General features: G+C 39.6%; 2 protein-coding genes across 3 annotated transcripts in view; one reads left to right on the forward strand and one right to left on the reverse strand.

Moving 5' to 3' along the window:
• Positions 1–5,231: 5,231 nt before the first annotated feature.
• On the forward strand, positions 5,232–7,861 carry arpc5b (actin related protein 2/3 complex, subunit 5B). The gene is made up of 4 exons (XM_085774843.1): positions 5,232–5,505; positions 6,722–6,794; positions 6,952–7,128; positions 7,723–7,861. The coding sequence occupies exons 1-4, from the start codon at positions 5,366–5,368 to the stop codon at positions 7,783–7,785; spliced, it is 453 nt and encodes a 150-aa protein (XP_085630969.1). The 5' UTR covers positions 5,232–5,365; the 3' UTR covers positions 7,786–7,861.
• Positions 7,862–12,127: 4,266 nt separating this feature from the next.
• The window catches only part of hmcn1 (hemicentin 1), an 82,061-nt gene continuing 80,859 nt past the window's right edge, over positions 12,128–13,329 (reverse strand). For both annotated transcript variants that reach the window (XM_085774845.1, XM_085774844.1), the window contains one exon: positions 12,128–13,319. In XM_085774845.1, the coding sequence (XP_085630971.1) occupies positions 12,953–13,319 (367 nt within the window). In that variant the 3' untranslated portion in view covers positions 12,128–12,952. The remainder of the gene's footprint in view (positions 13,320–13,329) is intronic.

Consider the following 13,329-nt stretch of genomic DNA (forward strand, 5'->3'; position numbering starts at 1 on the left):
CTGAGAAGATAACAGTGACGATGCCATGACATCAGACATGTTATATCACAAAAGTATTTTAGTATTCTTGACTGAATATGAGGAAATCAAGTACAATCACTATTATTAAAGTGTGCATTTAAACAGCTGGTTTAGTAGGAGCATTAAAAAAAACCACATTTTCTCATTTCTCTCCACCGGTGTTCAGCTGCCCAGCTCTAGTTTTGTTTTTATCTGAGGTCTCTGATATTTGTGCTGCCACCTCAATACAATGGACGTTGACAAGAATTTTGTTTGTGGTTGTTATCAACATTTTTCACCAGGCCTACTTCCTTTTAGAGTTTCCAGATCTACTTAACAAAAGGAAACAGATCCAATGAAAGGATCATGAGCGAGGCGAATATTGATTCTGGGAAGGGGGGACAAAAAGTGCAGTCATTTTTCAAACGTATTCGCATCACATGAGGAATTTCATTATGTTTGTGGTGGAGACTAACAATCTACAGATATCACAAAGCTTAAAGCCGAAAGAGTAAAGCTAAATCTAGTGTATCTAATGGTGTGGATATTAACAGAGATAAGCAACAAAATCAGTTTTAATTCAATTTAAATTGGTTCAACCAGCCTCCTAAGATAGTCCAATTTCCCCAGTGTTTTATTTCGCCACTTGGGTAAATCTATTAAAGCAACACCATGTCGTTTCTTGGCCTCAAAATAATGTATCTAAACTCATTTAAGTGGTAGAAAATGGTTAATGGGATGAATCATGTCACCGCTGCAGTGTGAGCGGGGATGCGCCAGCTGCAACTGTACTCAGTAACTTTCCAGTGCGGGTAAAAAAACAGCATTTATACGCGTAGATATCTACACTCACCGACATTTGAGATGTTTATTATTGATGACAGCGGCTTGTGGGTGTGTGTGACTCTGGTGTTAGCTCTGACTAACGTTAGGTTGAGAAGCTGAAGTTGAGAGAAAACTTTTTTTGAATCCCAAAGTTTTTAAATTACAGGTTTATACAGCTCTGGTGTTGTTTCAGCTTTCAGCAGGAAACTCTGCTGTGGCGAGATTTTGCCGTATAAAGCCAATAAAGCCATACTGTACATCAAGACTAGACAATAGCTAATGAATATGAGCACTTGCCACCAACTGGGCAGTGGTGTTGATTGAAATGACCGACAATGAGAGGCGGTTTATCATGTTTGAAGTGGGAACTGTACATTTTGGTTGTAATTGAAGCTTTTCATTGACATTCATTAATATATCCCGCAAAATACTACTTTTGTCCTTTTGGTGACTTCTGAGTCACATCTGAATCTGATGTTGCCAAAAATCAAAACATATTTGTCTGAGTAAGTGGAGGGGCAGAACTTACAGTAGCCATAGGTCAATTCTGTGAGCGAGAAAAACATGCGTATTCATCAATGTTATGAACTTGTTGAACCCACTACATTCTTTTTATTCTTGTGATTTCTGTAGCTACAGTTTTGAGTTGCCGTCAAATATTTTCTGGTGTCCTGAGCACTTTATTTTTACGAGGTATCATATCATACTGACAGTAGCTTCAATAAAACTGCCATGCCCTGCTCCTCACTTCCTGTCCGGATGTGTCTCCTGACAGTGAGATTATCTGTCCCGCCCTGATTGGTCTCACCTGTGCCTCACTTGAATTATAAATACCACTGTGCTCATAAACTGCACATGTAGAATATGCAGGTTTTTTGTTCTGTTAAAAAGTTTTAAAATGAGTGAACGGAAAATGTTAATTTAAGAAGGGTAGGCAAAATAAGCTTATGCTTCAGCTTGCCCTACACCTTTTCGATCAAAGTGCATTGTTGTATTGCTTTGTTGTGTTTTTGTTTTGTTTGGTATCTATACTTTTATATTTGTCTATTGTACTTGTTTTTATAAGACCGAAATAAACACACTAAACTAAACTGTCTTCCCCTTTACAGAGAATTTAAATCTCCATGTGGCTCTTTACCTTTGACAGTTAGCCACTTTAGCATTAAGCAGCATTTCCCTACATTTAGCTTTCCCAGTACTCATTATTCCTTATTAATATACATGAGAACATCTCAAAACTTGTGTAAATATAACCAAAGTCGTGGAAGCTGTGTACTGTAGTATGGTGGATGTTATACATCATTTGTCTGTGACTGTGTTCAAAACTATTTCTAACTTCCAACTAATGAGTGACGCTGTGTTCATTAATAAACCTCAAAGCCAAGCCGTATGCATCACTAGTACAGTAAGTTCAAAAATGGTGTGAATGGGTGACTTTAAGCTCAGAGTGATGATGTTACAAAACAACAACACACCACAACCACTCTCATTTCCAGAAAGGAGCAAGCCACCCACAGCTTCCCCCAGTCTGTAGACCTGCTCCAACACAGCACCCACTAAATCATTACATTCCCCAATTAAATCATCATCCAAGAGCAATATTCCTCTCATGTGAAAGTGCTAATTATGTGCTCAGGATACTCTGCTGTGATGTTATTGGCCCTCTCTGGCACGGAAGCACCTGGCCCAGTGCCTTGCAGATTTGCTTCGACATTAAAAAGTAGGAGTATACAGATGGTTTTTAAGAGGCTATTTGGAGTTTCACCTCCTCTGCAGTCTGCCTGTCTGCCCAAGTGTGTGCACTCACTCACTGTACAGCAGGATGGGAAATGGTCTTCATATCGAAAGTTTCCAGGGCTTGTTAATTTGCACATTCACGTGAAGCTCATGTATGTGCCTGTATTCTTGCCTTTTGATGTGCTGAGTCATTCACATAGCACAGACGGGTTGGGGCACTCCACAAATCCCGCAATGAAGACATTCATGACCAATGCACGCAACGCTGTGTGTGTGAGTGTGTGTGGGCATGTGTGTTTTTGTGAAGGCGTGGAAGTAAACTCAGAAGGAGAAAAAGGAAGAGAAATGTGTATGGATATTTTTATGCATAAGTGTCTGTGTTTGCAGAAGAGCAGTGTGTGAGTAGTGAGTGGAACAGGAGATTGTGTTTCACAATCATACAATCTTACTATTCTTATAGCCTTCGTATGTGTCCACTGCGGTGAGCAATACTTTCTCATACGAACAGTTCTCCCTGAATCAGATATGGCAGATATGATTGTGTGTGTGAGAGAGGATGTGCAAGTGTATCGAGATGGGAGGTCTCCAGTGGGAAATACTTCAACTGTTATCATAGCTCTTCCTCAGTTAAAGGGTCGGCAGTCTTGAAAGGGTGGATAACAAATTAAAAATTCCAATCCTCAGAAGAAAAAAAAGGCAGCAGAGAGTAGTAGGTGTGTCCCATTTCCGTGACTTCCCAGAAAAAGCTTGTGTGTTTTGGACAAGCTTTTATTGGTCAGGAGGACCTACACAAATCAACTGTTCCCGTTACCCATGACAACAACATGAGCTCATATACGTTTTGGGACAAAAAGTCAGGAAGGGGGTCCAAAACGTTCAAACATGTGTCGGGTAGTTTGACAAGGATATGTGTCTAGTTGTGGTCATTCCAAATAGTCTGTCTGATTCAAATAACGATGAGTGTGTGAATTAGCGACATGGAAAGTTATGTGATGCTTCTTGTAAAGAGAAAAATGTAGTTTGACGCAGGAAAACCTTGACATCATAGAGCTTACGTGGTGGTCTGTGGGATCACTACCCCATTACAGACCCAGTAAAATAAATACTTTCACCACAACACTGTAGTGGTCGGCAGACAGTGTGACTCAGCACACACACACTGAAGTAGTTGCATTGGGTCCTATCTGACTAAATGTCAATGCAACCATCAGGGATATCACATTTGACCCTGTGTGCATGTGAGTGTGTGTATTGTTTAGTCTGTAACAGAATCCTTGCATCAATCTGTGTCAAGTGTCATTAACACTCACTTGTAAAGTCAAGCTTCCTGGATCCCGTTAGTAATTGTTTCTATTTATAATGCTGAACTAATTTGTCAATTGAATATCTTAACTGTGTTTGTCTGTGTTGCACATATACTGTACATTTAATATTTTTCCTGTACATTTTAATTAAACGTCTCGATCTGAGACTGTGCATGCTTCTTTCATCAAATAAAGCAATAACAAAACAATACGTGTTCTCACTGTCCAGTTAACAATAAAGCCATTACAAAAAGACAATGTCAATGTTTTATATGGAGGTAAAATGAAGGAACTGGATTATTCTTTTTTACAGATTTACATCTCAAGGATCTACATTTTAATTATACCTAGATGTATTTTTATGTTTTGTTATATACTATGATTATACCAATATGGGTCTATGTTTACGCATGATAAATGATGGTAAACATGCTGGGCTTTAAAAATCGATAAAAGTATAAATTAAAGCAGAAGTAAGTGGAATGTTTGTGTTAATATAAGTCTTAAATAGTTATATCTTCCGATGGCAATCACTTACATAGAGTGTTTGGTCTGAAACACGGGTCTGTCAGTCACTCTGCTCTGCTGTAAGCCGAGGAGAAAACTTTCCTTGTATCCTACAACCTTTATCCAATGAGGAGAGAGAACGGCATAAAGGTGCAGTCCTCTCTGTGTGTGCAGCCAAGGGATGCGCGTGAATGTGGTGATGTAAGGACGAGGGTGGGGACTGCTAACTCCATTGGCTGACAAAAAGTTAGCCAAAACGACCGGATCGCTTACTTCTGCTTTAAGTACATAAAATACCTGGTTTATGGATTTTCTTTTTGTTCTTGAAGGGTAAAATTGTTTTATTCGTGATAATAATAATAAAATACGACAAAAAATTACCAAGAATATAATCAGCCACAACTGTGAGATGCGCAAAAACAAAATAAAATACTGATGTTGTTTTGGACCTTGTAGGTAATTAAGGTATAGGATGAAAAACATATTCATAAACATTAAAACTTTTGTGTTTTAAGCACCAGAGATGGGGGAGGGGGTAATAGGAATATAATACCTATTAGTGTGGAGAAGGCACCGATTTAGATTGTGATGTGTAGATTACTTTTCAGAAATTGTATTTGACTCCAATTTCTTTAAGCATAGAAATTCTCACAGAATTTTTTGATAAAAAAAATTCTTAGATGGGTGAAATTGACTCGAGACAGTTATGAAACAGATGCAACCAGTCTTATTTATTGGGTTTGACTCCCCTCTAGCGGCCAAAAATGGGAGTTACAATGCAAATCACTGCAATTCCAGATGCTCGGCACTGGGCGGCGATAGCGTGTGCACGGTGCACGGTAACCCACACGACACCGAGGGAAGGGAAGGGGAGGAAGTCAGGAAGCTGCCTGCCTCTGCTCTGCTGTGACAGCCGTATCAAAGGGAATCACTGTAACAGCAAAGGCCCCTTTTTTTCGTGGTAGAAAGAAGACCCCGAAACCGCCGCCGACATGTCGAAGAACACCGTGTCCGCCCGCTTCAGACGAGTGGACGTGGACGAGTACGACGAGAATAAATTCGTGGACGAGGAGGACGGAGGAGAAAACCAGCTGGGACCCGACGAGGCAGAGGTGGACTCCCTCATCAGACAATATCCTTTGCATTGTCAACCAGCCTGCACGGTGACATACAATGATCTACAACAGTAAAAACAGCCTCGGTTTACCAGTCGGTGTTTGTTTTGAAATGCTACAATGTGTCTGTAGATTTTCTGGATATATGTTTTTGCCTAGTTGCAAAGAAAGCGAATTGGCTGTTTGCAACTAGGCCAGTCACTGTCCAGACTTGCCTGACAGTCACATTCCTGGGATTTCTGCTCCAAGGCACCCCAGGCTGTCGATGTACAGTATTTTTAACTGCAAAGTGCTATACAGTTGTCTTAGCCCTCATTGGTATCTACAGGGTCTATAGTTGTATTGTGTCTCTGAAAGATGAGTGTTGCAGATTTACCCAGTTGCATCATGTTGGGTTCAAGTACCCCAGAGAGGCTTGTGTTGTGTTCATGTGTGGCTGTAAAACAGAGTAGCCAGCTGAGTCGTATAGGCCTTATAAGGTATGAAAGTGTTGCACTTCCTCATTGAATAAGATAGTAACCTCCCACCTCATTGCAGCAGAATTTAATAATAAATACACATGTATATAATCCTATGTGGTGCAGAGCTTGTCAGTGTTAACTTGTACTCAGATGCAATAGATATCAAATATTTGTTTTTTATTGTGAGAGATTGAAAGATATATCAACTTGCGTTTGAGGAGTTATTGGTCAATGTAATGATGGTTCCTGTTTATTTTGGCTCCAGTCTTGTGTAATTGGAATAGCCGGCTTAGTATTACACAAATATGCATTTTAAAGTTCAGTTACAAATACTAATAAGCTTCAGCAAGATAAATTGAGGAGATATTTCCTTCAGTTAAGAATTCACAATACTTTCTACTAACCCTCCACTGGAGCTCAGTAATAATGTAGAGAGAAATCTGTATGAAAAGCGTCATTACTGTGCCTCATTTAACTCAACTCCTATTACCTCCTGCTAAACCATAGCTGCACCAAGATGGTATCTTCTCACAGCCGGGATAAACATGAGAGGTCGTATTTATGAGAGCGTCATCACTGTGACTAAACCTGGATTCTGAACAGCAAGCAAAAATGTCTGACTGAACTGTACTCAGAATCTAATATATTATTAGTGATTGATTTGTGATTGACACTGGGTGTTATTTATCATACTTGGGCTATTTGGTGCAGTCTGTGTTTTTTGGGTGGGCTGCCCTGCTTTACCATGTTGCGTCCTTAACCTCCTCTGCACAGGAAATCTCATGGAGGCTTTACATGCAGTACTGAAGAACCCACCAATCAACACAAAGAACCAGAATGTCAAGGTGGGTTCAGATGTATTCATCAATCAATCGTCAACTAATTTCTAATTTATCATTAATACTATTTATATACTTATTATTTATCTGAGATCTGTTGAACCTGGCTAGTAATTATACAGTAGCAGCTCTGGTTTTCAGTTGTCCTCCCTTTTTCTACCAGGAACGTGCCGAGGGTTTGGTGCTGAAAGTGCTCAGCGCCTTTAAGAGCAGCGACATCGAGAAAGGGGTGCAGTCTCTTGATAAGAATGGCGTGGACCTGCTGATGAAATACATATACAAAGGCTTCGAGAGGCCATCAGAAAACAGCAGCGCAGTCCTACTGCAGTGGCATGAAAAGGTAAATGTTTGATATGACTGATTATTATTGCAAAGCCTGAGCTTGGAGTATACTGATTCAACATCGGTGCAATGTTTTCATTCACACCCCACTGTGTGGAACCTATTAGGTTGTGACATATTAAATCAGTTTGTAACCTTTTTAAGGTTGAGAAATTTCTAAAGATATTATTCTGAACAGTTTAGGAAATTATATAACTGTGATGCATTCACTTTAGGGATTTTTTTTTTTTACCACTTTCAGACCTGGGGCAAACATGTTCAGCTTGATCAATTAAAAGTATTGACACCAAAACCCTGTAATTAAACGTTTGATTGGCAATTATTCCCATTGTATCCGTGCATCCCTTTATGATTTTTGGCAATTAGATAAAACTGCATTGATTTGGGAAAGAAACTTCTTAGAAACTTTAGAAACAAACACATCATGGAAAAGTGATAACAGGTTTGAAGCCAAATGATCTTTGTCAACGAGTAAATGTCTGAGACAAAAAGTGGCCACAAAATGCGCACAGGATGAGCTCACAGAGATTTTTTATATTTGCCACAGTACTAAAAATATAGTCCGATAATATTTTTCTTCCTGTGTGTCCAGGCTCTGGCAGCCGGAGGAGTGGGCAGCATCGTCAGGGTACTAACAGCGAGGAAGACGGTTTAAACGATGAACAGAAGATCAGTTCCCTCCACATCACTGACAGAAACAGGGAGGAGCACTTTACTGTACTGTTTATGTACTCTAACAGATGGCATAGGGGCTAAAAGAAAAAAACTTATTTTCAACTCAATGTGATCCTGCTGTGTTCAAGGCTGTACTTTAAAAAACTTTAAATCTGGGTCACATTTAGTTAGTAAAAATAGGTTTTCTTGTTTTAGCCTATTATTACAGCCTACTAAATCATATTCCTCACAGGGTGCTACAGATAACTTCTCACTCCATGTGTCTGTGCTGCTTCCCTGATTTTGTTTGTCCTCCCTCTCCATGTCATTCCTACACAACGTGTGCTCATTCTTCACACCAGTGGTTCCCAACCTAAGAGTTGCAGTGTAACTTTAATGGGGTTACAACATCACTAACAAGATAGAGAGAGAAAAAACGACACAAAATCCTGTTAATTTTATATATCTGATGTTCTGTTATTTACTTTTTTATGAATGACTGAATCATTTTACTTGCAGGCCTTTAAAAATAATTCAGATAAAACAACGAAAATTGTTCTCTTTCTTTAAACTGGGCAGAACAAGAAAAGAAAGGCCCATGTAACAATTGGGTGTTCCTTTGTTTAGAGAGGGAAACATGCCAAAAAGGTTGAGAACCACTGCTTTAAACAGTAACACTCATATAAACTATAAAATATGTGCTCAAACATGGGCAACACTTCTGATAATCTATTCTCCACTGACTCTACACAAACACATAGATGGTTTCAGCTTTGCTTCACTCAGGAAACCTCTCTCTTCTTTGGTTTTCCATCGTTCTCCTGTGTTTTCTCTGCAGCAGAGATTTCCTGATGGAATACAAGCCAGAATCCCTGTCAGTAAATCCTCTCATTGCGTCTCGCTGTAACGCTTTAGCAGTGGGAGTCTCCTGAAAAGCACAGTCGCAGATGGAGGGTGGTGGATTTGCTCACAGGGGTCGTCATTCCTCCCCCTGGGGAGTGGGAGGAGGGGTGAGGGGTAGAGCTGGTGTCATCTATTCCTCCATCCAACCATCTTTCCATGCCGCCTGCTGCCCCAGTTAAGGATTATTACCCACGATGCATCTCCACTACCACTCTAATTAATCCTACTTTACTGCTTCTCACATCCTGTTTTTGTCTGACTTTCTGACGCACCCTCTGCTACTGTTCAGGGCATCGTGTGGCTCTGTTGGTACTGTTTATACTTTCAGGAAATGACATCATCCTGAGAATGCTTTCTAGGTTGGTTTTTTTTAATTTTTGGTATTTAACAGAAAAGATAATCTAGGATTACACATTTTCCTCTTTTTGTTATTGTTTTATAGCAATGTTTTTTTGTTTTGTTTTTTGCCATCAAGGCCAAACCCCTACTCAATCAAAATGAAAAACACTGCTAAGCGATTCAACAAAATCAGCATGCTTGCTTTACAGGAGAGATAAGATGATATAATGAATATTTTGGTCTCTGAAAATACATATAGAGTTCGCATGAACCCATTTTTGAGATTTTGAGTGTTTTATCGAGCATTTCATACCTGTCTTTTGTACGTGTTTTATGTGTCTTCTGGGGGAAAAAATCTGTGATTTTTGTATTGAAGCTGTTGAAATTCATGCTGTTGGATTTTTAAAACAAATCCTCAATACACAGTATTGTCTTGCAGTAGAAAGTTATACTGTTATGACCGCATACACTTTTAAAGCCCATACATTTTATATAAGTAAAGAGGAGGAGAAAACTGGAAAGTTCTATCTGCCTAATGTGGTGGATCATGTCTGTTGCCAAATGATTTATTTTGCTTTTATGGAGGTAATGTATCTTAACTAATTGATGACTTAGTTACCCTTTATATCAGAGAAGAATAAAAAAAGAAGTTGTGGAGTTACTGTATAACCATTAACATTACATATAAACACAAAAGCAAGGTGTGTTACAATTTTAAAAAGTAGCTTTTTTAAATAAGCAACCTCAAGCCTTGCTACGAAAGTGATGAGGGTAAATCAGACAAACACTGACTTAAAGTTACTCATGGATTTTGTCAATGGATGTTGTTTTTTTTTACAAAACACAACAGTATCTTCAGCATTGTGTTTTAATCACGAGTTATTGCCAGTCGGTATTCAGACATGGGTTGTCATGTTTGAATACTGTCATCAGTGATGATGCATCCAAACATTAGATACCTTTTCTAATGCAGTAATGGCTAGTTTTACATGAGAACAAAAAGGAGAAATTCTTCTGCTTCATGTTTTTCTAGTCAGAAATACTCCCCTAGACGAGGGCGAGAAGACGAGGAAACATACCAAACTGATGTACAAACTGCCTTACTCAAATATTCCTTTTTTATGTTTGTGTTTTTTTGACAAAAAATAAATAAATAAAAAGGTATGAATGCTGATCATAACTCTGTATCGTGATGCTTGATGGTGTTTTGCATGCACAGACATAGTATGTTGAATACAAGCCAGGGCCTGTATTTATCACTCCTAAAACTGCTTAAGATTTATCATACATATGGGGAATAGTACAAGTCACGGCCTGTGTTTATCACTGATCAAATACCGTTTTAGATGAAATTTTACATTAATATGAAGGAAAACAAACAAGTACAATCCTGACTTTTCACCTCCTGCCTTTGCGGATTAATAAAGTCATTCTTATTCATTCTCTTATTAGGGTAAAAGGCATTTACTCTAAAGAGCAGATCTTAGACAACTACAGCACAGAGACAGATGGACAGTGGGCACCATCCTATACATGTGTACTGGTGGAGTTGTGATAAAACGTTAGCTGAAGCAAATAATTTGATTAAAAATAAGGTAGTTTTAGCTTATAAAACCTGATTTGAAGATTTCACAGGCTGTTACACAACTACACTGATCAGGGGCATCAGGGTATCAAAGCAGCACAGAATTTTCCTTTTAGCACCAAATGTACTGTGGCCAGATCATAGCCCAGAATAATCCCAGCTAAATCACATCGTCATTTTTATATTGTTTTGTGATGTACTTACATTAAATCGTCCTTGGGGAGTCTGCAGGGGATCGTCATTGACACTAATAAATGTTGCACCTCCATACCAACAACAGCACTTTGGGACCAACACTAATGCTAACTCAAACACAGCCTCCGGTCTTCCTTCAACACTGTGCTAACTTCACACCATCCGTCGGCCAGGAGTCTAAAAGTGGCCAAATACAATAAACACATTATGAGAAACAACTTTTACCACAGTCACAATAATTACAGGAGAGACAACAAACAAAGAGAAAACATACCGCCAACTGTTAGCCAAGCTAGCTCATTGATAGCAAGGGTTGCTAACAAAATTATTGTATGTGTAACAGCAGCCAGTTAGCTAATATTAGCATACCTTTAGTAGCAGGTTACCAGTGTAGTGGTGGAAACGGGAATCTGACTTTCTGTCCAAAATGCAAGGACCATCTGTCTGTCCCTCTTCTCTCTCTGTAAATGTCTGCTCTGCTAATAAAATGGCGCGACTAAGCCCAGCGCTGAGTTTAGTTGTTGCTAGGTTACTACTAACTGCACGTGCAACAAATAGTACCCCAGTTGGAGGAGATAGACCTACAGTAGCTACTACAAGACTACACAGTCCTATATGCTCAGGACATTTAAAAACAAGTTGGGATATTTTCCATGATGGCACACATAAAATAACTAAATTCATGCACTTCCTGATTTTTTGGTTAGTTTTCCAGATAGGTTAGATGGGGCTGAATGTCCCAGGAAGGCTGATGATGCAGATGCAGGATGTAGCCTAGTAAATCTTCACTGTAGGGAAACTTTGATGTTGCACAGATTGATGTTTTTAAAAAAGAAAGAAAGAAAAAGACCCAAAGTTTTGTCACAAAGGAGACAGTTTAGCCACAATCTATCTGGAGCTATTAGAAGACCACAGTGTTTGATTTGTTTGCTTCAAGCTGTTTAAAGCCAAAAAAGACCAAGTCAAGGCAAGTTCCAGGATCCCAGACTTGTCTGTCTATATATCACCACTAAACCACTAAGTGAAAGCTAATTTTCTTTCTCTGATACTGTAAATGTCAAATATAATTTTCAATTCAGCTCTTCATCCATATCAACCCCGCTGGCACCGTTGTTGAACTCATGCCCTTCATTGAACATGTGAATGGCACCTGTGCTCAGGTTATATTTCTTTGTTTGCATTGATTTTTTTTTTACACTCAAGAAAATCACAGAGAAAAAAAGAACTGGATCTTTAGGTCACTTTTAGAAGTTTGATAAAATGAGCTTATTGATCAGAGCTGTTTTATGCTGTAGTGCTGCAGACATGCATTCCCCCTTAATTTCAGTGTATATTCATTTATTAATTTTTTATTACAAAATGGATAGAATAAGTACAGTATGCAAACAATTATGAGAAAAAAACATATGTACAAGCCATAAAAATAAAATACATCTTGGTATCAACTATTGGATGGAACATTATGCCACACTAACGATGTAATGGGTTTCTGTCTGATGCACTTTTAAGTATGATAGGCCGCTACCTGAGGATGTAGAATATGTGACAGTCAAGTTCTCTCTCACCATGTTGAGCACCATGTCTGACCAGTCACACCTCCACTTGGTGACTGATTATACGAGGGCTAAAACAAGGGTTGGAACCAGGCCATTTTTCACGTTCAAGCACTTCCCAATAAGTTAATAATAGGTAGATGTAAATAAGAGACTGGCAAAGATTTCTTTGGCAGGGTTGAAACCTACTCCCTGAGCCAGTCGCGGACATTTTGGCTTTGAGGAGCAAAATCTAGTCGATCTTATAAATAACTCTGAATGGGACAAAAATATCAAATATTTAAACAAACAGTCCTGACAGACTGAAGTGAGGTTTACCGAGATTAGAGCCAATTAATAGCCAGTTTCATCCAAGCCTCCTGTTAACCTCCAGTGGCTTGTTTAATATTCTACTTCCTTATGTCTTCAGGGCTGTATGCACTCACTGGCCGTGCTCGCACACTCAGAATAAGTCTTTCTGCAGTCTGTTTACTGATGTGGCCTCTTTTCCACAACCACACCCACTCACTCGCACCATCACTCTCTCATTGGTGCTGCATGTGGAGGGTGAGCTTCGTCACTGCACCTTCTTCTTTACATCGTTTAAAGTGCTCTCAGTAGGGGTAGGCAGAGACGGCGATATAGACGATGAAGGTCGTCTGGTACTCGATGCCTCCGTCTTCGCTGTAGGAGAGGGCTCGGACCTTCATGCGATACGTGTGGGGCTCTCGTAGCGCACGTGTGGTGAACAGCACGCCCTTCAGGTTCTCGTCTCGCAGGGCGAAAGGTAACATTATGTCCTCGTCCACCACCAGGAAGGAGGTTCTGGGGTGCATCACTCCGTCCTGTGTGTAGGCCACCAGCCTGATGAGGTCCTGATTGGCTGCAATGCCAAAGGGAAGAGACAGCAGCTTGTACTCCAGAGCATAAGGGCTCAGTGTACACTCCAGGTCATTCGGTGGACAGTTCTTCAGGCAGAACCTACAACAAA

Source organism: Trachurus japonicus, chromosome 4 (assembly GCF_045865225.1).
Source record: "Trachurus japonicus isolate A0001 chromosome 4, Traja_1.0".
NCBI lineage: Eukaryota > Metazoa > Chordata > Actinopteri > Carangiformes > Carangidae > Trachurus > Trachurus japonicus.

Coding starts and splice junctions, on each gene's coding strand:
- arpc5b (XM_085774843.1), top strand. CDS start 5,366: ATGTCGAAGAACACCGTGTCCGCCCGCTTCAGACGAGTGGACGTGGAC. Junction 5,506..6,721: donor GTGGACTCCCTCATCAGACA/ATATCCTTTGCA, acceptor CCTCCTCTGCAC/AGGAAATCTCATGGAGGCTT. Junction 6,795..6,951: donor CAAAGAACCAGAATGTCAAG/GTGGGTTCAGAT, acceptor TTTTTCTACCAG/GAACGTGCCGAGGGTTTGGT.